The 25,316-nt window shown below is 62.3% G+C and overlaps 2 protein-coding genes across 2 annotated transcripts in view; one reads left to right on the top strand and one right to left on the bottom strand.

Annotated features, from left to right (window-relative positions):
- Window positions 1-4,141, bottom strand: part of endou2 (endonuclease, polyU-specific 2) — a 73,882-nt gene extending 69,741 nt beyond the window's left edge. Inside the window, exon 1 of the mRNA XM_072470870.1 lies at window positions 3,968-4,141. The gene's annotated coding sequence lies outside the window, so the exon portion shown is untranslated. The remainder of the gene's footprint in view (window positions 1-3,967) is intronic.
- A 2,393-nt stretch (window positions 4,142-6,534) lies between these two features.
- Window positions 6,535-25,316, top strand: part of kcp (kielin cysteine rich BMP regulator) — a 76,179-nt gene continuing 57,397 nt past the window's right edge. Inside the window, exon 1 of the mRNA XM_072470924.1 lies at window positions 6,535-6,568. Coding sequence (XP_072327025.1) covers window positions 6,535-6,568 — 34 coding nt within the window. The remainder of the gene's footprint in view (window positions 6,569-25,316) is intronic.

Consider the following 25,316-nt stretch of genomic DNA (forward strand, 5'->3'; position numbering starts at 1 on the left):
AGAACCTTGGGAGCTAAAATCCTTTATCCGCGGTGTTTTGTTATCTTTCCTTTGTAACATAAGCGGCTTCCTTGTGGTGCATTTGCCAAGGAAGGTCGAGATGTGTAAATAACTTCAACTCATTTATTTACACTATGTAGACTTTTATAACTTGAGTTCGACACTACTGTTAATCCTATTGTAGCTACCTAAACTGACTAACCAGCTGCTGTCTTCCACGTGGTGGGTGTGATAATGAATCAACCCTGTGCCTCTCCTCACTGACTGTCTCCACTGGCCAAAAAGGGCTGATCATGTGTGTGGTGTCCTTTATGTATGGGTTGGTGTAATGCCCCCCTGTGGTCGTGTCACCTCCTTGTGTATCGTGAATGTCCATTGGTCACCTCCCATCTAACTTATCTATTGGTTGAGTGTGTGTGTGTGATGTTTCTGGTGCTCCCTCTAGTGTCTGTCTAGCTTACATGTATTTACAGTGATGCACATCACCACACGCGGAGCCATTCTGCTAAATCTCCTCTGCACCTCGCAAGGACACTCACATCCTTCCCAAAGTTTGATGACCAGAACCAGATGCAAGACTCCAGTTGGGGCCTAACCAGAGCTTTATAAAAGTTCAAGATAACTTCCTGCTGTGATACTCAATATCCTTTATTCCCGGGATTCCGGATGCTACGTTAACCGCTCTCTCAATATATCCTGACTCCTTTAAAGATCCATGCACCTGAACCCCGTGGTCCCTCTATCGCTGCAAATGCTTTGAAACTGTGCCCTTAAGTCTACATTGCTTCTCTCTATCCCTTCGATCATAATGAACCGCCTCACATTTCTCCGTACCAAATTCCATCCATGTCGACCCATTCTGCCAGCCGAGCTGTGTTCTGTTGCAATTGATTGGTATCATCCTCACTTTTTGCCACACTGTTTGGTATCATTGACCAATGTTGAAATTTTACTCTTTATTCCAACTTATATCAACAAAAGCAGTGGTGTTCACACTGAACCCTTGGGCAACATTAGTGTCCCCCATTCCCCAATCTAAAAAAATAACCTTTTTGTACCCAAGCTGACAGTTTTCCTGTTCCATAAGCCTCACTTTTGTTAACCAGCCTTTAATGTGGCACTGCCTATCGATTTTCACCCCTTCCATTGCCCCTAACATCTACCAACACTTTATCAGCTTCCTCTTCCTCAATACAAAGTCCTCAATTATTATTCTAACCCTGCTCCTCTTAAGCAGATATCACCTCTTTGTCTTAATAGGCTCCACGCATTTCTTTTGACCTGCCATCAATCTGCATGCCAGTGGAAGATTTTTAACTTCTCATTTATAGTAACTGCCATTCCAATCTCATAGTCTCTCTTTGCCTGTTATATTTTCCTCTTCAATTCCTCTCGCAGCCTCTAGGGCGGGATTTACCCATCTTTCGTGGCAGCGGGAGAGACCATAAGACCATAAGACATAGGAGCGGAAGTAAGGCCATTCGGCCCATCGGGTCCACTCCACCATTCAATCATGGCTGATTTCAACTCCATTTATCCGCTCTCTCTCCATAGCCCTTAATTCCTCGAGAAATCAAGAATTTATCAACTTCTGTCTCAAAGACACTCAACGTCCCGGCCTCCACCGCCCTCTGTGGCAATGAATTCCACAGACCCACCACTCTCTGGCTGAAGAAATTTCTCCTCATCTCTGTTCTAAAGTGACTCCCTTTTATTCTAAGGCTGTGCGCCAGGTCCGAGTCTCCCCTGCTAATGGAAACAACTTCCCTACGCCCACCCTATCTAAGCCATTCATTATCTTGTAAGTTTCTATTAGGTCTCCCCTCAACCTCCTAAACTCCAATGAATATAATCCCAGGATCCTCAGACGTTCATCGTATGTTAGGCCTACCATTCCTGGGATCATCCGTGTGAATCTCCGCTGGACCCGCTCCAGTGCCAGTATGTCCTTCCTGAGGTGTGGGGCCCAAAATTGCTCACAGTATTCTAAATGGGGCCTAACTAATGCTTTATAAAGCTTCAGAGGTACATCCCTGCTTTTATATTCCAAGCCTCTTGAGATAAATGACAACATTGCATTTGCTTTCTTAATTACGGACTCAACCTGCAAGTTTACCTTTAGAGAATCCTGGACTAGGACTCCCAAGTCCCTTTTCACTTCAGCATTATGAATTTTATCACCGTTTAGAAAATAGTCCATGCCTCTATTCTTTTTTCCAAAGTGCAAGACCTCGCACTTGCCCACGTTGAATTTCATCAGCCATTTCTTGGACCACTCTCCTAAACTGTCTAAATCTTTCTGCAGCCTCCCCACCTCCTCCATACTACCTGCCCCTCCACCTATCTTTGTATCATCAGCAAACTTAGCCAGAATGCCCCCAGTCCCGTCATCTAGATCGTTAATATATGAAGAGAACAGCTGTGGCCCCAACACTGAACCCTGCGGGACACCACTCGTTACCGGTTGCCATTCCGAAAAAGAATCTTTTATCCCAACTCTCTGCCTTCTGCCTGACAGCCAATCGTCAATCCATGTTAGTACCTTGCCTCGAATACCATGGGCCCTTATTTTACTCAGCAGTCTCCCGTGAGGCACCTTATCAAAGGCCTTTTGGAAGTCAAGATAGATAACACCCATTGGCTCTCCTTGGTCTAACCTATTTGTTATCTCTTCAAAGAACTATAACAGGTTTGTCAGGCACAACCTCCCCTTACTAAATCCATGCTGACTTGTCCTAATCCGACCCTGCACTTCCAAGAATTTAGAAATCTCATCCTTAACAATGGATTCTAGAATCTTGCCAACAACCGAGGTTAGGCTAATTGGCCTATAATTTTCCATCTTTTTCCTTGTTCCCTTCTGGAACAGGGGGGTTACAACAGCGATTTTCCAATCCTCTGGGACTTTCCCTGACTCCAGTGACTTTTGAAAGATCATAACTAACGCCTCCACTATTTCTTCAGCTATCTCCTTTGGAACTCTAGGATGTAGCCCATCTGGGCCCGGAGATTTGTCAATTTTTAGACCTCTTAGTTTCTCTAGCACTTTCTCCTTTGTGATGGCTACCATATTCAACTCTGCCCCCTGACTCTCCGGAATTGTTGGGATGTTACTCGTGTCTTCTACTGTGAAGACTGACGCAAAGTACTTATTTAGTTCCTCAGCTATTTCCTTGTCTCCCATCACTAGATTACCAGCGTCATTTTGGAGCGGCCCAATGTCTACTTTTGTCTCCCGTTTGTTTTTAATGTATTTAAAGAAACTTTTACTATCATTCCTAATGTTACTGGCTAGCCTGCCTTCATAATTGATCCTCTCTTTCCTTATTTTTCTCTTTGTTATCCTCTGTTTGTTTTTGTAGCCTTCCCAATCTTCTGACTTCCCACTACTCTTTGCCACATTATAGGCTTTCTCTTTTGCTTTGATGCATTCCCTAACTTCCTTTGTCAGCCATGGCTGCCTAATCCCCCCTCTGATAACCTTTATTTTCTTTGGGATGAACCTCTGCACTGTGTCCTCAATTACTCCCAGAAACTCCTGCCATTGCTGTTCTACTGTCTTTCCCCCTAGGCTCTGCTCCCAGTCGATTTTCGTCAGTTCCTCCCTCATGCCCCTGTAGTTACCTTTATTTAACTGTAACACCTTTACATCTGATTCTACTTTCTTTCTTTCAAATTGGAGATTGAATTCTACCATATTATGATCACTGCCTCCGAAGTGTTCCCTTACTTTAAGACCTTCTATTGGCCAGCAGCAAGATCCTCTGTCCCACCATTGTCAATGGGGTTTCCCGTTGAATGCGCCCCTGGACACCAGGAAACCCATGGTGAGCATGCGCCATCGGCGGGACCGGAAGAGACCACAGGCGTGTGTGTCCGGAATGTTCCAGCCATCGTATTTGATCTTTTCCCACTTGAAGAATTCACCTGTAATAACTTTTAACAATTGAACTTTAGAAAGTCTTACCTGACTTGATGCCACTTTTGGGGTAATGATTAAGGACTGCCCTTCAATGTGCCTTTGCACTCACTCGCGTTTAGCCTGTGCTCACCGCTGTCGAGGTCGCACTGCCACCTCATGTCAAGCAATTAGACACTTATGTGCTTGGTGGACCCTGCGGCCAAAGCTCCAAGACCCCTGACACAGCTGGCCTCTCACTGTCTGCATGTTGGTCAGCTTTTGTGCACCTTCCTGGACGTCACTGTTTGACTGTCATTGTTGGAGTTCCTGGGCGACCAATAGAAGAGCCTTCCCTCAGTATCTCACTGTGAAGTGAGGACAATAGAAAGCAGAAAGAACTCAGCCGTGTCAGCACATCGCAGAGCTCTTAAAACAAACAGTGGGCCCAGAACACAGAAAAGCAGCCAGTCACAATCGCCCATGCTTAGCCTCCCTTTGACCTTCAACCTGACGGGCACAGAGAACAGGGATTACTGTCAGTCTCAACATTCAACTGTCCCCAGTATTCACTGAACTTTAGAGAATAACAAATGGTTTGAAATTGAGGAACGTAGCACCGCAAGGCCTACTACATGTTTCCATGTGCGCAATGCATCACTGGCCACTTCCTGCACTGCCCACGCGTCATTGCTAAATTAAAATGCTGGATATAGATGCCTCCCCTGCAGGCGCTCAAAGAATTTGAATGGGCTGATCCAACACCAAGATTCTAAAATTGGCCAATGCACGTTTGGCCAATGCACGTGCAGGCAACACCTTTGTAAATAACTCCTGAAACAACAAACATTGCGAAGCTCGGTGGGCCCTGTTCTGGGGCTATTTATACAGTCATTCAACTGATTATCGGTGGCCCATGACCTCTACATCTAGAAGTATAAGGGCAGAAGATGCATGGGAACAGCAGAACCTGCAAGCTCTCCTCCAAATCCAAGCCATGCACCGTCCTGATTGGAAATCTATCGCCGTTCCTTCACTGTCACTGGGTGAAAATCCTGGAACACCCTCCCTAACAGCACAGTGGGTGTACCTACACCTCATGGACTGCGGCGGTTCAAAAAGGCAGCTCACCACCACCTTCTCAAGAGCCATTAAGGTGGGCAATAAGAATGTTGGCCTAGAATAAAATAAAACATACTTTTGTTAAAATTTACAAAGGTTTGTGGAAGTGCTGTGGAAAATTACCTCAGAAATGTGGATGTTTTTGTGACTCACAGGAAGGAAGGAATGGAGCAGGAATGTACGAAGGTATGGGGACAATTGTTGCAATGTCACATGTTCTGCAATGAGTTAAGAACTGTGTTTTTTATTGATTCATGGGATGTGATCGTTGCTAGGTCAGCCAGAATTTGTTTCCCATCCCAATTGTCCTTCTAGTGTTATGGGCCAGGGTTTGGAAAACACCAAAGTATATTGTGGAGTTCACCTGGCCAATAACTGTTTATTTATCTTGGTTACAATGAGCACAAGAGCCTATCTTTCAGGTGTTATTCACAGAGATCTTAGGCACTTTTAATAAAAAAAACAAGCTTTATTCTACGAATTTCGTTAACATTTGTACAAACACAGACATGCAAGAATTTTATCAACTACAAACATAAAGACCCCACACAGCTGCAGTAATCTATGTATAGCCCTGAATGAATTCCCCTTTAACTGTTCCAATTCAATAACAAAATCCAAGCAAAACCAGAAACCCCTTTTCAAAGCTGTGACCCAGCACACCGCGTTCTTACTGGTATACAACTTGTTAGTGATACTCTGTTCTCCTTTCCAAACAGCAGGTTTGAATTCCTTCCGGAAAGCAATTATCTCTTTTAAGTTATCAAGCAGTCTGGGAACAGCTTTTAAAATGAAGATATAGAGACACTTCTTTCAACCTGTGCAGTTCAAACCCAGTCCAAATTCAAAGCGAAAGTAAAACCCACAGAGCCACAGCCCAGCTCCAAAACTCAAAGCAAAAGTAAAAACTCCCAGGGCCACAACCCAGTTCCACCCACACAATGACATCTCTGAAGTCATGTGATAAGACAAAAACATTTCGAAAGAGACAGTCCCATGACACTGGGGAGAAGAAATTGTCGGTTTAGATGGAGCTGTCGAAGGAACCTTGGTGAGTTTCTGCAATGCATCTTATAGGTGGTACACACCCGGTTGCTACTGTGTTGGATAAGGTTCTAATCAAGCGGGCTGCTTTGTCCTGGATAGTGTCGAGCTTCTTGAGTGTTGTTGGAGCTGTACTCTTCCAGGCAAGTGGAGAGTATTCCATTACACTCCTGACTTATGTCTTATCGATGGTAGACAGACATTGGGGAGTCAGGGCGAGTTGCTCTCTGCAGTATTCACACCCTCTGACCTTTTCCATGGCTAGTCTAGTTTAACTTCTGGCCAATGGTAACCCCCAGGATGTGGATAATGGAGGATTCAGCGATGGTGATGCTATTGAATGTCAAGGGGAGATGGTTAGATTCTCTCTTGTTGTAGATGGTCAGTGCCTGGTACTTGTGTGGCGCGAGTGTTACTTGCCACATGTCATCCCAAGTCTGGATATTGTCCAAGTCTTGTAGCATATGGTCATGGACTGCTTCAGCATCTGTGAAATTGTGGATGGTACTGAATATTGTGTACTCATCTGAGAACATCCTAACTTCTGACCTTATGATGGAGGGAAGGTCATCGATGAAGTAGCTGAAGACGATTGGGCCTAAAACTCAATCCTGAGGAACTCCTGTCGTAATATCCTGGAACTGAGCTGCTGGACCTCAAACACTCACAACCATCTTCCTTCGTGCCAGGTACGATTCCAACCAGTGGAGAGTTTCCCCCCGGATTCCCATTGATTTCAGTTTTGCTAAGGCCACCATTGGCAAATGCTGCCTTGATGTCCAGGGCAGTCACTCTCACCTCACCTCTGGAGTTCAGCTCTTTTGTCCATGTTTGAACCAAGGCTGTAATGAGGTCAGGAGCTGAGTATCACTGGCAAATCCCAAACAAAGCATCAGTGAGCAGGTTATTGCTGAGTAAGTGCCACTTGATAGCACTGTTGATGACCACTTCTGTCACTTGACAGATGATGGAGAGAATATTTGGATTTGTCCTGCTTGTTATTGACAAAAGATATTTTGGCAAGTTTGCACATGGCCGACATGGGAAGGAGGAGGCAGAAGAATAATGTGCAATACAGCAGGAAAGGGCAGTTAGGGTCTTGTCCGTGCTTTTGTCTGTGGGGCCCACAGCCAAAGAACAAATAGCAGTCATTTCACAAACTACATCCATCAAATGAAACATTCTGACTGTGGGATTGTAGAGATTTACAGCCGAGAAGAAGGCCATTCGGCCCCTTACGCCCACTAGTCGACAGGAAGCCATCCAATCTATGCTTACTTTCCAGCTATTGTGTTCTTTTAGGTTGTGTACTTCAATGGATATTGACGTTTTTAAGTATTATGAAGATTTTCGTCTCTCCACTCTTTCAGGCAGTGTGTCCCAGATTCCCACCAGCCTCTGAGTAAAAATATATCTCCCCAAATCTCCTCTGAACCTCCTACCTCTCACCCTGAATCTATGCCCTCTGTTTATGGACCTATCGACTAAGAGGAATGCAGCCTGATAAATTTACACACTCAATTAAGTCTCACCTCAGCCTCTTGTTTCAGATAAAATAACCCTTGCCAATCCAACCTTTCCTTGTAACTAAAATTCTCCAGTCAGGGCAACATCCTCGTAAATTTCTTCTGTACCTTCTCTCGTGCAATCATCTATTTCTATAGTGTCGTGATCAGAACTGCACAGAATACTCCAGCTGTGACCTAACTAATGTTCTATACACTTCCCGCATACCCTCCCAGCTCTTATATTCTATGTCTGGGCTCATAAAGGACAGGATGACATCTACATTCCTGACCACCTTATCTGCTTGACTAGCCACCTTCAGGAATCTGTGGAGGTGCATTGCCAGGCCTTGTTTCGCTATATTTCCCTGTGTCCAACCCCAGCATTCCTTTGCCTTGGCTGTTGTTACTCTTGCTACAATTCGCCACTAGCGGTGCACAGGGCAGACTTCCATCTGCCACAGGCGTGTTGGAAAGATATTGCAGGTTGACACTCAACCTGTGTTACAATTGCACCTCACATGGTTAACAAGTTGTGGATTGGGAGTGGAAACCAGAGGGTCTGGTTCAGAGGCAGGGACGCTACCCAGTGCCCCCTTGCCTTGGCAGCCTTTTCCAAAGGTCTTGCCAAATGCTGCAGACTGATCAATCGTGGAAAATCCCACCCGTCATCTCTGCTTTCTCGGGTTAAACAAACAAACAACAAAGAACAAAGAAATGTACAGCACAGGAACAGGCCCTTCGGCCCTCCAAGCCTGTGCCGACCATGCTGCCCGACTAAACTACAATCTTCTACACTTCCTGGGTCCGCATCCCTCTATTCCCATCCTATTTATGTATTTGGCAAGATGCCCCTTAAATGTCACTATCGTCCCTGCTTCCACCACCTCCTCCGGCAGCGAGTTCCAGGCACCCACTATCCTCTGTGTAAAAAAACGTGCCTTGTACATCTACTCTAAACCTTGTCCCTCGCACCTTAAACCTATGCCCCCAAGTAATTGACCCCTCTATCCTGGGGAAAAGCCTCTGACTATCCACTCTGTCTATGCCCTTCATAATTTTGTAGACCTCTATCAGGTCGCCCCTCAACCTCCGTCGTTCCAGTGGAGAACAAACTGAGTTTATTCAACCGCTCCTCATAGCTAATGCCCTCCATACCAGGCAACATCCTGGTAAATCTCTTCTGCACCCTCTCTAAAGCCTCCACATCCTTCTGGTAGTGTGGCGACCAGAATTGAACACTATACTCCAAGTGTGGCCTAACTAAGGTTCTGTACAGCTGCAACATGACTTGCCAATTCTTATACTCAATGCCCCGGCCAATGAAGGCAAGCATGTCGTATGCCTTCTTGACTACCTTCTCCACCTGTGTTGCCCCTTTCAGTGACCTGTGGACCTGTACTCCTAGATCTCTTTGACTTTCAATACTCTTGAGGGTTCTACCATTCACTGTATATTCCCTACCTGCATTAGACCTTCCAAAATGCATTACCTCACATTTGTCCGGATTAAACTCCATCTGCCATCTCTCCGCCCAAGTCTCCAAACAATCTAAATCCTGCTGTATCCTTTGATAGTCCTCATCGCTATCCGCAATTCCACCAACCTTTGTGTCAACTGCAAACTTACTAATCAGACCAGTTACAGTTTCCTCCAAATCATTTATATATACTACAAACAGCAAAAGTCCCAGCACTGATCCCTGTGGAACACCACTAGCCACAGCCCTCCATTTAGAAAAGCATCCTTCCATTGCTACTCTCTGCCTTCTATGACCTAGCCAGTTCTGTATCCACCTTGCCAGCTCACCCCTGATCCCGTGTGACTTCACCTTTTGTACCAGTCTACCATGAGGGACCTTGTCAAAGGCCTTACTGAAGTCAATATAGACAACATCCACTGCCCCACCTGCATCAATCATCTTTGTGACCTCTTTGAAAAATTCTATCAAGTTAGTGAGACACGACCTCCCCTTCACAAAACCATGCTGCCTCTTACTAATACGTCCATTTGCTTCCAAATGGGAGTAGATCCTGTCTCGAAGAATTCTCTCCAGTAATTTCCCTACCACTGACGTAAAGCTCACCGGCCTGTAGTTCCCTGGATTATCCTTGCTCCCCTTCTTAAACAAAGAAACAACATTGGCTATTCTCCAGTCCTCCGGGACATCACCTGAAGACAGTGAGGATCCAAAGATTTCTGTCAAGGCCTCAGCAATTTCCTCTCTAGCCTCCTTCAGTATGCTGGGGTAGATCCCATCAGGCCCTGGGGACTTATCTACCTTAATATTTTTCAAGACGCCCAACACCTCATCTTCTTGGATCTCAATGTGACCCAGGCTATCAACACACCCTTCTCCCGACTCAACATCCACCAATTCCTTCTCTTTGGTGAATAGTGATGCAAAGTATTCATTTAGTACCTCGCCCATTTCCTCTGGCTCCACACATAGATTCCCTTGCCTATCCATCAGTGGGCCAATCCTTTCCCTAGGTGAGTCCCTGTCAATATTGGGGAAGTTGAAATCTCCCATCACCACAACCCTGTTGTTTTTACTCTTTTCCAAAATCTGTCTACCTATCTGCTCCTCTATCTCCCGCTGGCTGTCGGGAGGCCTGTAGTAAACCCCCAACATTGTGACTGCACCCTTCTTATTCCTGATCTCTACCCATATAGCCTCACTGCTCTCTGAGGTGTCCTCCTCTAGTACAGCTGTGATATTCTCCCTAACCAGTAGCGTAACTCCGCCACCCCTTTTACATCCCCCTCTTACATCCCCCTCTATCCCGCCTGAAACATCTAAATCCTGGGCTGTTTAGCTGCCAATCCTGTCCTTCCCTCAACCAGGTCTCTGTCATGGCAACAACATCATAGTTCCAAGTACTAATCCAAGCTCTAAGTTCATCTGCCTTACCCGTAATACTTCTTGCATTAAAACATATGCACTTCAGGCCACCAGACCTGCTGTGTCCAGCAACGTCTCCCTGTCTGCTCTGCCTCAGAGCCTTACTGGTCCTATTCCCTCGTTCTCTCTTAATGCTTTCACCTTCTGACCTACTGCTCCAGTGCCCACCTCCCTGCCATACGAGTTTAAACCCTTCCGTGTGACACAAGCAAACCTCGCGGCCAGGATATTTATGCCTCTCCAGTTTAGATGCAACTCGCCATGCTAAAGAGTTCCTCCTCATAGAGCCCCTGCATCTCTTGTCCAAAATTTCAAATCTGTTTCCCCAAGTCCTTCTGCCATCAATCTCCATTGTTAACGACAAGGCCGATCTTTGCAACTTCTGAATGGTGTCCCCACATCAAGTCCAAATCATTGATACGTTGTTATGGGCCAGGGTTTAGAGAACCCCAAAGTGTATCATGGAGTTCACCTGACCACAACTTTTAATAGATTGTGTTATGGGGAGCACACAGCCCACTCTACCGGTGTGGTACAGCAGAAATGGAAAAGTATTTTTTAAAGCAAAACAATGTTTATTCTATGAATGCAATTAACCTTTTTAAACCATACAGTGAATATCTTAGCAACCATCAATTCAAATACAACTCCAAAGAATACAACACTAAGTAATGCTTAAGCTGTCCTTTTAACATCCAGAAGACTTAAAAAAAACTTTTAACAGAAGCACATCAGGTTAAAGTCACTACTGAGAGCAGTTATTAGTTTTAAATCACCAAAGGATTGATTTACAGTTTTTAGATTACAGAGAGAGATTCATACACCTTCTGGCTGTGACTGCAGCTATCCAGCTCTGAAAATGAAACTAAAACACACCCTGCAGCAAAACAGCCTAAAACGAAAGTCAAAAGCTGCCAGACAGCCCAGCTCCACCCATTCTCTGACATCACTGCAGTAATAAACACCCATTTCTTAAAGGTACTCTCACTACAGATATTTATATACACACCCATTTATAAACACCCATTTCTTAAAGGTACTCTCACTACAGATATTTATATACACACCCATTTATAAACACCCATTTCTTAAAGGTACTCTCACATGACAATATACCAAAAAAAACAGGGAGCATGGTGCCTCTGTCACTAAAGGTCCATGAGGAGTAGTCACATCTGCACAGCACGGTAGCACATGTGGCTAGCACTGTAGCTTCACAGCGCCAGGGTCCCAGGTTCGATTCCCTGCTGGGTCAGTGTCTGTGCGGAGTATGCATGTTCTCCCTGTGTCTGCGTGGGTTTCCTCCGGGTGGTCCGGTTTCCTCCCACAGTCCAATGACATGCAGGTTAGGTGGATTGGCCATGATTAATTGCCCTTAGTGACCAAAAAGGATAGGAGGGGTTATTGGGTTACGGGGATCGGTGGAAGTGAGGGCTTAAGTGGGTCGGTGCAGACTCAATGCACCGAATGGCCTCCTTCTGCACTGTATGTTCTATGTCTATATCTGATATTCCTATTTTCTCCAGTGGATGGCAGTGTCATCGCAACGAACTGGACTTTTGAGGGGGAAATTTAAAATTTATGGCAGGCAGGTTATACTGAGAGCAGCAATCCCTCAGCCTCAAAGCACAATGGCAGCAAAATATTTACCATTTGTTCAAATCCCTCATTCCCCCTCCCTTCCTATCCTCATCCCCTTCCCCCTCTTTATTCCACATTTCCCTCCCCTCCTCATTCTCCCTCCACTCCTCATTCCCCCTCCGCTCCTCATTCCCCCTCCGCTCCTCATTCCCCCTCCCCTCCTCATTCCCTCCACATTCCCCCTCCCCTCCTCATTCCCCCTCCCCTCCTCATTTCTCCGCCCTGATCCTCATTCCCTCTCCTCATTCCCCTCCCCTCCTCATTCCCCCTCCACTCCTCATCCCCCCTCCGCTCCTCATTCCCCCTCCGCTCTTCATTCCCCCTCCCCTCCTCATTGCTCCTCCCTGGTCGTCATTCCCCCTCCCCCTCATCATTCCACATTCCCCTCCCCATTCCCCCTCCGCTCCTCATTCCCCCTCCGCTCCTCATTCCCCCTGCGCTCCTCATTCCCTCCTCATTCCCCCTCCCCTCCTCATTCCCCCTCCGCTCCTCAATCCCCCTCCACTCCTCATTCCCCCTCCCCTCCTCATTCCCCCTCCGCTCCTCATTCCCCCTCCGCTCCTCATTCCCCCTCCCCTCCTCATTCCCCCTCCCCTCTTCATTTCTCCGCCCTGGTCATTCCCCCTCCCCTCCTCATTCCCCCTCCCTCCCCTCCCCTCCCCATCTCATCCCCCACCCCTCCTCACCCCCTACCCTCCCCTCCTCATCCCCCCTCCCCTCTCCTCATCCCCCCTCCCCTCCCCTCCTCATCCCCTCCCCTCCTCATCCCCTCCCCTCCCCTCCCCAACACCCTCCCCTCCTCATCCCCCTCCCCTCCCCTCCTCATCCCCCTCTCCTCTCTTCCTCATCCCCCTCCCCATCCCTCCTCATCCACCTCCCCTCCCATCCTCATCCCCCTCCCCATCCACTTCCCCTCCCCTCCTCATCCACCTCCCCTCCTCATCCCCCTCCCCTCCCCATCACCCTCCCCTCCCCAACCCCCTCCCCATCCCCCTCCCCTCCTCATCCCCCTCCCCTCCTCATCCCCCTCCCCTCCCTTCCTCACCCCCGCCTCTCCCCTCCTCAGCCCCATCCCCTCCCCCCCTCATCTCCCTCCCCTCCTCATCCCCCTCCCCTCCCATCTTCATCCCCCCTCCTCTCCCATCTTCATCCCCCCTCCCCTCCCATCTTCATCCCCTCTCCCCTCCCATCTTCATCCCCCCCCTCCCATCTTCATCCCTCCCTCCCCTCTTCATCCCCCCTCCCGTCTTCATCCCCCCTCCCCTCCCCTCTTCATCCTCCCCTCCCCTCTTCATCCTCCCCTCCCCTCTCCATCCCCCATCCCCCCCTCTCCTCCCCTCCCATCTTAATCCCCCCTCCCATCTTCATTCTCCCCTCCCCTCGCATCTTTATCCCCCCCTCCCATTTTCATCCCACCCCCCATCTTCATCCCACCCCCCATTTTCACCCCCCCTCCCCTCCCCTCCCCTGCCATCTTCATCCCCCCCTCCCGTCTTCATCCCCCCCTCCCCTCCCATCCCATCTTCATCCCCCCTCCCGTCTTCATCCCCCCCTCCCCTCCCATCTTCTCTTCATCCCCCTTCCCATCTTCATCCCCCCTCCCCTCCCATCTTCATCCCCCCTCCCCTCCCCTCCCATCTTCATCCCCCTCCCCTCCCCATCCCCCTCCCATCCCCCTCCCATCTTCATCCCCCTCCCCTCCCATCTTCATCCTCCCCTCCCCATACCCCCTCCCATCTTCATCCCCTCTCCCCTCCCATCTTCATCCCCCCCTCCCATCTTCATCCCTCCCTCCCCTCTTCATCCCCCCTCCCGTCTTCATCCCCCCTCCCCTCCCCTCTTCATCCCCCCTCCACTCTTCATGCCCCCTCCTCTCCCATCTTAAGCCCCCATCCCCCCCTCTCCTCCCCTCCCATCTTAATCCCCCCTCCCATCTTCATTCTCCCCTCCCCTCGCATCTTTATCCCCCCCTCCCATTTTCATCCCACCCCCCATCTTCATCCCACCCCCCATTTTCACCCCCCCTCCCCTCCCCTCCCCTGCCATCTTCATCCCCCCCTCCCGTCTTCATCCCCCCCTCCCCTCCCATCCCATCTTCATCCCCCCTCCCGTCTTCATCACCCCCTCCCCTCCCATCTTCTCTTCATCCCCCTTCCCATCTTCATCCCCCCTCCCCTCCCATCTTCATCCCCCCTCCCCTCCCCTCCCATCTTCATCCCCCTCCCCTCCCCATCCCCCTCCCATCCCCCTCCCATCTTCATCCCCCTCCCCTCCCATCTTCATCCCCCTCCCCTCCCCATCCCCCTCCCATACCCCCTCCCATCTTCATCCCCCCTCCCATCTTCATCCCCCCTTCCCATCTTCATCCCCCCTCCCCTCCCCTCCCCTCTTCATCCCCCCTCCCCTCCCATCTTCATCCCCCCTCCACTCTTCATGCCCCCTCCTCTCCCATCTTAAGCCCCCCCTCCCCTCCTAATCCCCCCTCCCCATGCCCCACCCCTCCCCTCCTCACACCCGTCCCCTCCTCATGCCCCCCTCCCCTCCACTCGCCCCCTCCCCTCCCCTCGCCTCGCCCCCCTCCCCTCGCCCCCATCCCCTCGCCCCCCTCCCCTCACCTCGTCGCCCCCCTCCCCTCGCCCCCCCCTCCCCTCGCCCCCCTCCCCTCGCCCACCTCCCCTCCCCTCGCCCCCCTTCCCGTCCCCTCCCTCCCTCCCCTCCCCTCACCCCCGCCCCCTTCCCCTCGCCCCCTCCCCTCCCCTCGCCCCCCTCCCCCCTCCCCTCCCCCTCCCCCCTCCCCTCCCCTCCCCCCTCCCCTCCCCTCACCCCTCCCCTCCCCTCCCCCCTCCCCTCCCCTCCCCTCCCCCCCTCCCCTCCCCTCCCCCCTCCCCTCCCCTCCCCTCCCCCCTCCCCTCCCCCTCCCCTCCCCCCTCCCCCCTCCCCCTCCCCTCCCCTCGCCCCCTTCCCCTCGCCCCCTTCCCCTCGCCCCCTTCCCCTCGCCCCCTTTCCCTCGCCCCCTCCCCTCGCCCCCTCCCCTAGTCTCCCTCCCCTCGCCCCCTCCCCTCGCCCCCTCCCCTCGCCCCCTCCCCTAGTCTCCCTCCCCTCGCCCCCTCCCCTCCCTCGCCCCCCCCTCCCCTCCCCTCGCCCCCCCTCCCCTCCCCTCGCCCCCCCTCCCCTCCCCTCGCCCCCTTCCCCTCCCCTCGCCCCCTTCCCCTCCCCCTCCCCTCGCCCCCTTCCCCTCCCCTCGCCCCCTTCCCCTCCCCTCGCCCCCTTCCCCTCCCCTCGCCCCCTTCCCCTCCCCTCGCCCCCTTCCCCTCCCCTCGCCCCCTTCCCCACCCCTCGCCCCCCTCCCCTCACCTCGTCGCCCCCCTCCCCTCGCCCCCCTCCCCTCCCCTCGCCCCCCTCCCCTCCCCTCGCCCCCCACCCCTCCCCTCGCCCCCCACCCCTCCCCTCGCCCCCCACCCCTCCCCTCGCCCCCCACCCCTCCCCTCGCCCCCCACCCCTCCCCTCGCCCCCTTCCCGTCCCCTCCCTCCCTCCCCACACCCCCCGCCCCCCTCCCCTCGCCCCCCTCCCCTCACCCCCCTCCCCTCGCCCCCCTCCCCTCGCCCCCTTCCCCTCCCCTCACCCCCCTCCCCTCACCCCCCTCCCCTCGCCCCCCTCCTCTCACCCACCTCCCCTCACCCTCCTCCCCTCACCCCCTTCCCCTCGCCCCCTTCCCCTCGCCCCTTCCCCTCGCCCCCTCCCCTCGCCCCCTCCCCTCCCCTCCCCTCCCCTCGCCCCCTCCCCTAGTCTCCCTCCCCTCGCCCCCTCCCCTCGCCCCCTCCCCTCGCCCCCTCCCCTCCCCTCGCCCCCTTCCCCTCGCCCCCTCCCCTAGTCTCCCTCCCCTCACCCCCTCCCCTCCCCTCGCCCCCTCCCCTCGACCCCCCTCCCCTCACCCCCTTCCCCTCCCCTCGCCCCCTTCCCCTCCCCTCGCCCCCTTCCCCTCCCCTCGCCCCCTTCCCCTCCCCTCGCCCCCTTCCCCTCCCCTCGCCCCCTTCCCCTCCCCTCGCCCCCTTCCGCTCCCCTCGCCCCCTTCCCCTCCCCTCGCCCCCTTCCCCTCCCCTCGCCCCCTTCCCCTCCCCTCGACCCCCTCCACTTGCCCCCCTCCCCTTGCCCCCCTCCCCTGCCCTTGCCCCCCTCCCCTCGCCCCCCTCCCCTCGCACCCCTCCCCTCGCACCCTTCCCCTCGCCCCCCTCCACTTGCCCCCCTCCCCTCGCCCTCCTCCCCTCGCCCCCCTCCCCTCGCACCCTTCCCCTCGCCCCCCTCCACTTGCCCCCTCCCCTCGCCCCCCTCCCCTCGCCCCCCTCCCCTTGCCCCCCTCCCCTCGCCCCCCTCCCCTCGCCCCCTTCCCCTCCCCTTGCCCTCTCCCCTCCTTCCCCTCGCCCCCCTCCCCTCCCCTCCTTCCCCTCGCCCCCCTCCCCTCCCCTCCCCTCGGCCCCCTCCCCTCCCCCCCCCTCCCCTCCCCTCCCCTCGGCCCCCTCCCCTCACCCCCCTCCCCTCGCCCCCCTCCCCTCGCCCCCTTCCCCTCCCCTTGCCCTCTCCCCTCCTTCCCCTCGCCCCCCTCCCCTCCCCTCCTTCCCCTCGCCCCCCCTCCCCTCCCCTCCCCTCGGCCCCCTCCCCTCCCCCCCCTCCCCTCCCCTCCCCTCGGCCCCCCTCCCCTCACCCCCCTCCCCATACCCCCCTCCCCTCGGCCCCCTCCCCTCACCCCCCTCCCCATACCCCCCTCCACTCACCCCCCTCCCCTCAGCCCCCCTCCCCTCCCCTCAGCCCCCCTCCCCTCCCCTCGCCCCCTCCCCTCGCCCCCCTCCCCTCGCCCCCCCCCTCACCCCCCCCTCCTCGCCCCCCCTCCTCGCCCCCCCCTCGCCCCCTCCCCTCAGCCCCCCTCCCCTCCCCTCGCCCCCTCCCCTCGCCCCCCTCCCCTCGCCCCCCCCCCTCACCCCCCCTCCTCGCCCCCCCCTCCTCGCCCCCCCTCCCCTCGCCACCCCTCCCCTCGCCCCCCTCCCCTCGCCCCCCCCTCCCCTCGCCCCCCACCCCTCGCCCCCCTCCCCTCCCCTCGCCCCCCTCCCCTCGCCCCCCTCCCCTCGCCCCCCTCCCCTCGCCCCCTCCCCTCGCCCCCCTCCCCTCGCCCCCCTCCCCTCCCCTCCCCTCCCCTCGCCCACCTCCCCTCCCCTCCCCTCCCCTCGCCCCCCTCCCCTCCCCTCGCCCCCTTCCCCTCGCCTCCCCTCCCCTCAGCCCCCCTCCCCTCACCCCCCTCCCCTCGCCCCCCCCTCCCCTCGCCCTCCCCTTGCCCCCCCCCTCCCCTCCCCTCCCCTCCCCTCGCCCCCCCCTCCCCTCCCCTTGCCCCCCTCCCCTCGCCCCCCCCTCCCCTCGCCCCACCTCCCACCTCCCCTCCCCTCGCCCCCCCTCCCCTCCCCTCGCCCCCCCTCCCCTCCCCTCGCCCCCCCCTCCCCTCGCCCCCCCCTCCCCTCGCCCCCCCTCCCCTCGCCCCCCCCTCCCCTCGCCCCCCCTCCCCTCGCCCCCCCCTCCCCTCGCCCCCCCTCCCCTCCCCTCGCCCCCCCTCCCCTCGCCCCCCCCTCCCCTCGCCCCCCCTCCCCTCGCCCCCCTCCCCTCCCCTCGCCCCGCGCCCCTCCCCTCCCCTCGCCCCACTCCCCTCCCCTCGCCCCCCTCCCCTCCCCTCGCCCCCCTCCCCTCCCCTCGCCCCCCTCCCCTCCCCTCGCCCCCCTCCCCTCCCCTCGCCCCCCTCCCCTCTCCTTGCCCCCTCCCCTCCGCTCGCCCCCCCTCCCCTCCCCTCGCCCCCCCTCCCCTCCCCTCGCCCCCCTCCCCTCCCCTCGCCCCCCTCCCCTTCCCTCCCCTCGCCCCCCTCCCCTCCCCTCGCCCCCCTCCCCTCCCCTCGCCCCCCTCCCCTCCCCTCGCCCCCCTCCCCTCCCCCCTCCCCTCCCCTTGCCCCCCTCCCCTCGCCCCCCTCCCCTCCCCTCGCCCCCCTCCCCTCCCCTCGCCCCCCTCCCCTCCCCTCGCCCCCCTCCCCTCCCCTCGCCCCCCTCCCCTCCCCTCGCCCCCTTCCCCTCGCCCCCCTCCCCTCCCCTCGCGCCCCTCCCCTCCCCTCGCCCCCCTCCCCTCCCCTCGCCCCCTTCCCCTCGCCCCCTTCCCCTCGCCTCCCCTCCCCTCAGCCCCCCTCCCCTCGCCCCCCTCCCCTCGCCCCCCTCCCCTCGCCCCCCTCCCCTCGCCCCCCCTCCCCCTCCCCTCACCCACCCTCCCCTCCCCTCGCCCCCTTCCCCTCCCCTCACCCCCCCTCCCCTCCCCTCGCCCCCCCTCCCCTCCCCTCGCCCCCCCTCCCCTCCCCTCGCCCCCTTCCCCTCCCCTCGCCCCCTTCCCCTCCCCTCACCCCCCCTCCCCTCCCCTCGCCCCCTTCCCCTCCCCTCCCCTCAACCCCCCTCCCCTCCCTCCCCTTCCCTCCCCCCACCCCCTTCCCCTCCCCTCCCCCTCCCCTCGCCCCCTTCCCCTCCCCCCCCTCCCCCCCTCCCCATGCCCCCCTCCCATGACCCCCTCCCCTCCCCTCGCCCCCTTCCCCTCGCCCCCCTCCCCTTGCCCCCTCCCCTCGCCCCCTTCCCCTCCACTTGCCCCCCTCCTCTCCTTCTCCTCGCCCCTCCCCTCCCCTCCTTCCCCTCGCACTCCCTCCCCTCCCCTCCCCTCGGCCCCCTCCCCTCCCCTCGGCCCCCTCCCCTCCCCCTCTCCCCTCCCCTCCGCCCCCTCCCCTCACCCCCCTCCCCTCCCCATACCCCCCTCCCCTCCCCTCCTTCCCCTCGCCCCCCCCCTCCCCTCCCCTCCCCTCAGCCCCCCTCCCCTCCCCTCAGCCCCCCTCCCCTCGCCCCCCTCCCCTCGCCCCCCTCCCCTCGCCCCCACTCCCCTCCCCTCACCCCCCCTCCCCTCCCCTCACCCCCCCTCCCCTCCCCTCGCCCCCTTCCCCTCCCCTCACCCCCCCTCACCTCGCCCCCTTCCCCTCCCCTCCCCTCAACCCCCTCCCCTCCCCTCGCCCCCCTCCCCTTCCCTCCCCCCTCCCCTCGCCCCCTTCCCCTCCCCTCCCCTCCCCCCCTCCCCTCCCTTCCCCATGCCCCCCTCCCATGACCCCCTCCCCTCCCCTCGCCCCCCCTCCCCTCGCCCCCCTCCCCTCGCCCCCCCCTCCCCTCGCCCCCTCCCCTCGCCCCCCCTCCCCTCGCCCCCCTCCCCTCGCCCCCCCCTCCCCTCGCCCCCCTCCCCTCGCCCCCCCCTCCCCTCGCCCCCCCTCCCCTCGCCCCCCTCCCCTCGCCCCCCTCCCCTCCCCTCGCCTCGCGCCCCTCCCCTCCCCTCGCCCCACTCCCCTCCCCTCGCCCCCCTCCCCTCGCCCCCCTCCCCTCCCCTCGCCCCCCTCCCCTCCCCTCGCCCCCCTCCCCTCCCCTCGCCCCCCTCCCCTCCCCTCCCCTCGCCCCCCTCCCCTCCCCTCGCCCCCCTCCCCTCCCCTCGCCCCCCTCCCCTCCCCTCGCCCCCCTCCCCTCGCCCCCCTCCCCTCCCCTCGCCCCCCTCCCCTCCCCTCGCCCCCCTCCCCTCTCCCCTCCCCCCTCTCCCCTCCCCTCCCCTCGCCCCCCTCCCCTCGCCCCCCTCCCCTCCCCTCGCCCCCCTCCCCTCCCCTCGCCCCCCTCCCCTCCCCTCGCCCCCCTCCCCTCCCCTCTCCCCTTCCCCTCGCCCCCTTCCCCTCGCCTCCCCTCCCCTCAGCCCCCCTCCCCTCCCCTCAGCCCCCCTCCCCTCGCCCCCCTCCCCTCGCCCCCCTCCCCTCGCCCCCCCTCCCCTCGCCCCCCCTCCCCTCCCCTCACCCCCCCTCCCCTCCCCTCGCCCCCTTCCCCTCCCCTCACCCCCCCTCCCCTCCCCTCGCCCCCTTCCCCTCCCCTCCCCTCAACCCCCCTCCCCTCCCCTCGCCCCCCTCCCCTCCCCCCGCCCCCTTCCCCTCCCCTCCCCCCTCCCCTCGCCCCCTTCCCCTCCCCTCCCCCCTCCCCTCCCCTCCCCATGCCCCCCTCCCATGACCCCCTCCCCTCCCCTCGCCCCCTTCCCCTCGCCCCCCGCCCCTTGCCCCCCTCCCCTCGCCCCCTTCCCCTCCACTTGCCCCCCTCCTCTCCTTCCCCTCGCCCCCTCCCCTCCCCTCCTTCCCCTCGCCCTCCCTCCCCTCCCCTCGGCCCCCTCCCCTCCCCTCGGCCCCCTCCCCTCCCCTCCCCCTCTCCCCTCCCCTCCCCTCGGCCCCCTCCCCTCACCCCCCTCCCCTCCCCATACCCCCCTCCCCTCCCCTCCTTCCCCTCACCCCTCCCCATACCCCCCTCCCCTCCCCTCCTTCCCCTCAGCCCCCCTCCCCTCCCCTCAGCCCCCCTCCCCTCGCCCCCCTCCCCTCGACCCCTCCCCTCGCCCCCCCTCCCCTCCCCTCACCCCCCCTCCCCTCCCCTCACCCCCCCTCCCCTCCCCTCACCCCCTCCCCTCCCCTCACCCCCCCTCCCCTCCCCTCGCCCCCTTCCCCTCCCCTCACCCCCCCTCCCCTCCCCTCCTTCCCCTCCCCTCCCCTCAACCCCCCTCCCCTCCCCTCGGCCCCCTCCCCTTCCCGCCCCCCGCCCCCCTCCCCTTCCCGCCCCCCGCCCCCTTCCCCTCCCCTCAACCCCCCTCCCCTCCCCTCGCCCCCCTCCCCTTCCCGCCCCCCGCCCCCCTCCCCTTCCCGCCCCCCGCCCCCTTCCCCTCCCCTCCCCTCCCCCCTCCCCTCGCCCCCTTCCCCTCCCCCCCTCCCCTCCCCATGCCCCCCTCCCATGACCCCCTCCCCTCCCCTCGCCCCCTTCACCTCGCCCCCCTCCCCTTGCCCCCCTCCCCTCGCCCCCTTCCCCTGCACTTGCCCCCCTCCTCTCCTTCCCCTCGACCCCTCCCCTCCCCTCCTTCCCCTCGCCCTCCCTCCCCTCCCCTCCCCTCCCCTCGGCCCCCTCCCCTCCCCTCGGCCCCCTCCCCTCCCCCCTCCCCTCCCCTCCCCTCCCCTCAGCCCCCTCCCCTCCCCATACCCCCCTCCCCTCCCCTCCTTCCCCTCGCCCCCCCTCCCCTCCCCTCCCCTCGGCCCCCCCTCCCCTCGCCCCCCTCCCCTCCCCTCGCCCCCCTCCCCTCCCCTCGCCCCCCTCCCCTCTCCTTGCCCCCTCCCCTCCGCTCGCCCCCCCTCCCCTCCCCTCGCCCCCCCTCCCCTCCCCTCGCCCCCCTCCCCTCCCCTCGCCCCCCTCCCCTTCCCTCCCCTCGCCCCCCTCCCCTCCCCTCGCCCCCTCCCCTCCCCTCGCCCCCCTCCCCTCCCCTCGCCCCCCTCCCCTCCCCCCTCCCCTCCCCTTGCCCCCCTCCCCTCGCCCCCCTCCCCTCCCCTCGCCCCCCTCCCCTCCCCTCGCCCCCCTCCCCTCCCCTCGCCCCCCTCCCCTCCCCTCGCCCCCCTCCCCTCCCCTCGCCCCCTTCCCCTCGCCCCCCTCCCCTCCCCTCGCGCCCCTCCCCTCCCCTCGCCCCCCTCCCCTCCCCTCGCCCCCTTCCCCTCGCCCCCTTCCCCTCGCCCCCTTCCCCTCGCCTCCCCTCCCCTCAGCCCCCCTCCCCTCGCCCCCCTCCCCTCGCCCCCCTCCCCTCGCCCCCCTCCCCTCGCCCCACCTCCCCTCCCCTCACCCACCCTCCCCTCCCCTCGCCCCCTTCCCCTCCCCTCACCCCCCCTCCCCTCCCCTCGCCCCCCCTCCCCTCCCCTCGCCCCCCCTCCCCTCCCCTCGCCCCCTTCCCCTCCCCTCGCCCCCTTCCCCTCCCCTCACCCCCCCTCCCCTCCCCTCGCCCCCTTCCCCTCCCCTCCCCTCAACCCCCCTCCCCTCCCTCCCCTTCCCTCCCCCCACCCCCTTCCCCTCCCCTCCCCCTCCCCTCGCCCCCTTCCCCTCCCCCCCCTCCCCCCCTCCCCATGCCCCCCTCCCATGACCCCCTCCCCTCCCCTCGCCCCCTTCCCCTCGCCCCCCTCCCCTTGCCCCCTCCCCTCGCCCCCTTCCCCTCCACTTGCCCCCCTCCTCTCCTTCTCCTCGCCCCTCCCCTCCCCTCCTTCCCCTCGCACTCCCTCCCCTCCCCTCCCCTCGGCCCCCTCCCCTCCCCTCGGCCCCCTCCCCTCCCCCTCTCCCCTCCCCTCCGCCCCCTCCCCTCACCCCCCTCCCCTCCCCATACCCCCCTCCCCTCCCCTCCTTCCCCTCGCCCCCCCCTCCCCTCCCCTCCCCTCAGCCCCCCTCCCCTCCCCTCAGCCCCCCTCCCCTCGCCCCCCTCCCCTCGCCCCCCTCCCCTCGCCCCCCCTCCCCTCCCCTCACCCCCCCTCCCCTCCCCTCACCCCCCCTCCCCTCCCCTCGCCCCCTTCCCCTCCCCTCACCCCCCCTCACCTCGCCCCCTTCCCCTCCCCTCCCCTCAACCCCCTCCCCTCCCCTCGCCCCCCTCCCCTTCCCTCCCCCCTCCCCTCGCCCCCTTCCCCTCCCCTCCCCTCCCTTCCCCATGCCCCCCTCCCATGACCCCCTCCCCTCCCCTCGCCCCCCCTCCCCTCGCCCCCCTCCCCTCGCCCCCCCCTCCCCTCGCCCCCTCCCCTCGCCCCCCCTCCCCTCGCCCCCCTCCCCTCGCCCCCCCCCTCCCCTCGCCCCCCTCCCCTCGCCCCCCCCTCCCCTCGCCCCCCTCCCCTCGCCCCCCTCCCCTCGCCCCCCCCCTCCCCTCGCCCCCCCTCCCCTCGCCCCCCTCCCCTCGCCCCCCTCCCCTCCCCTCGCCTCGCGCCCCTCCCCTCCCCTCGCCCCACTCCCCTCCCCTCGCCCCCCTCCCCTCCCCTCGCCCCCCTCCCCTCCCCTCGCCCCCCTCCCCTCCCCTCGCCCCCCTCCCCTCCCCTCGCCCCCCTCCCCTCCCCTCGCCCCCCTCCCCTCCCCTCGCCCCCCTCCCCTCTCCCCTCCCCCCTCTCCCCTCCCCTCCCCTCGCCCCCCTCCCCTCGCCCCCCTCCCCTCCCCTCGCCCCCCTCCCCTCCCCTCGCCCCCCTCCCCTCCCCTCGCCCCCCTCCCCTCCCCTCTCCCCTTCCCCTCGCCCCCTTCCCCTCGCCTCCCCTCCCCTCAGCCCCCCTCCCCTCCCCTCAGCCCCCCTCCCCTCGCCCCCCTCCCCTCGCCCCCCTCCCCTCGCCCCCCCTCCCCTCGCCCCCCCTCCCCTCCCCTCACCCCCCCTCCCCTCCCCTCGCCCCCTTCCCCTCCCCTCACCCCCCCTCCCCTCCCCTCGCCCCCTTCCCCTCCCCTCCCCTCAACCCCCCTCCCCTCCCCTCGCCCCCCTCCCCTCCCCCCGCCCCCTTCCCCTCCCCTCCCCCCTCCCCTCGCCCCCTTCCCCTCCCCTCCCCCCCTCCCCTCCCCTCCCCATGCCCCCCTCCCATGACCCCCTCCCCTCCCCTCGCCCCCTTCCCCTCGCCCCCCTCCCCTTGCCCCCCTCCCCTCGCCCCCTTCCCCTCCACTTGCCCCCCTCCTCTCCTTCCCCTCGCCCCCTCCCCTCCCCTCCTTCCCCTCGCCCTCCCTCCCCTCCCCTCGGCCCCCTCCCCTCCCCTCGGCCCCCTCCCCTCCCCTCCCCCTCTCCCCTCCCCTCCCCTCGGCCCCCTCCCCTCACCCCCCTCCCCTCCCCATACCCCCCTCCCCTCCCCTCCTTCCCCTCACCCCTCCCCATACCCCCCTCCCCTCCCCTCCTTCCCCTCAGCCCCCCTCCCCTCCCCTCAGCCCCCCTCCCCTCGCCCCCCTCCCCTCGACCCCTCCCCTCGCCCCCCCTCCCCTCCCCTCACCCCCCCTCCCCTCCCCTCACCCCCCCTCCCCTCCCCTCACCCCCTCCCCTCCCCTCACCCCCCCTCCCCTCCCCTCGCCCCCTTCCCCTCCCCTCACCCCCCCTCCCCTCCCCTCCTTCCCCTCCCCTCCCCTCAACCCCCCTCCCCTCCCCTCGGCCCCCTCCCCTTCCCGCCCCCCGCCCCCCTCCCCTTCCCGCCCCCCGCCCCCTTCCCCTCCCCTCAACCCCCCTCCCCTCCCCTCGCCCCCCTCCCCTTCCCGCCCCCCGCCCCCCTCCCCTTCCCGCCCCCCGCCCCCTTCCCCTCCCCTCCCCTCCCCCCTCCCCTCGCCCCCTTCCCCTCCCCCCCTCCCCTCCCCATGCCCCCCTCCCATGACCCCCTCCCCTCCCCTCGCCCCCTTCACCTCGCCCCCCTCCCCTTGCCCCCCTCCCCTCGCCCCCTTCCCCTGCACTTGCCCCCCTCCTCTCCTTCCCCTCGACCCCTCCCCTCCCCTCCTTCCCCTCGCCCTCCCTCCCCTCCCCTCCCCTCCCCTCGGCCCCCTCCCCTCCCCTCGGCCCCCTCCCCTCCCCCCCTCCCCTCCCCTCCCCTCCCCTCAGCCCCCTCCCCTCCCCATACCCCCCTCCCCTCCCCTCCTTCCCCTCGCCCCCCCTCCCCTCCCCTCCCCTCGGCCCCCCCCCTCCCCTCGGCCCCCTCCCCTCCCCTCGGCCCCCTCCCCTCCCCTCGGCCCCCTCCCCTCCCCCCCTCCCCTCCCCATACCCCCCTCCCCTCCTTCCCCTCGCCCCCCCTCCCCTCCCCTCCCCATACCCCCCTCCCCTCCTTCCCCTCGCCCCCCCTCCCCTCCCCTCCCCTCGGCCCCCTCCCCTCCCCTCCCCTCGGCCCCCTCCCCTCCCCCCCTCCCCTCCCCTCCCCTCGGCCCCCTCCCCTCCCCCCCTCCCCTCCCCTCCCCTCCCCCCTCCCCTCCCCCCTCCCCCCCTCCCCTCCCCATACCCCCCTCCCCTCACCCCCCTCCCCTCCCCATACCCCCCTCCCCTCACCCCCCTCCCCTCCCCTCAGCCCCCCTCCCCTTCCCTCGCCGCCTCCCCTCAGCCCCCCTACCCTCCCCTCGCCCCCCTCCCCTCGCCCCCCCCCTCCCCTCGCCCCCCCCTCCCCTCGCCCCCCCTCCCCTCGCCCCCCCCTCCCCTCGCCCCCCTCCCCTCGCCCCCCTCCCCTCGCCCCCCCCTCCCCTCGCCCCCCTCCCCTCGCCCACCCCCTCCCCTCGCCCCCCCTCCCCTCGCCCCCCACTCCCCTCGCCCCCCCTCCCCTCGCCCCCCCTCCCCTCGCCCCCCCTCCCCTCCCCTCGC

Source organism: Scyliorhinus torazame, chromosome 13, assembly GCF_047496885.1.
Source record: "Scyliorhinus torazame isolate Kashiwa2021f chromosome 13, sScyTor2.1, whole genome shotgun sequence".
Taxonomy (NCBI): Eukaryota; Metazoa; Chordata; class Chondrichthyes; order Carcharhiniformes; family Scyliorhinidae; genus Scyliorhinus; species Scyliorhinus torazame.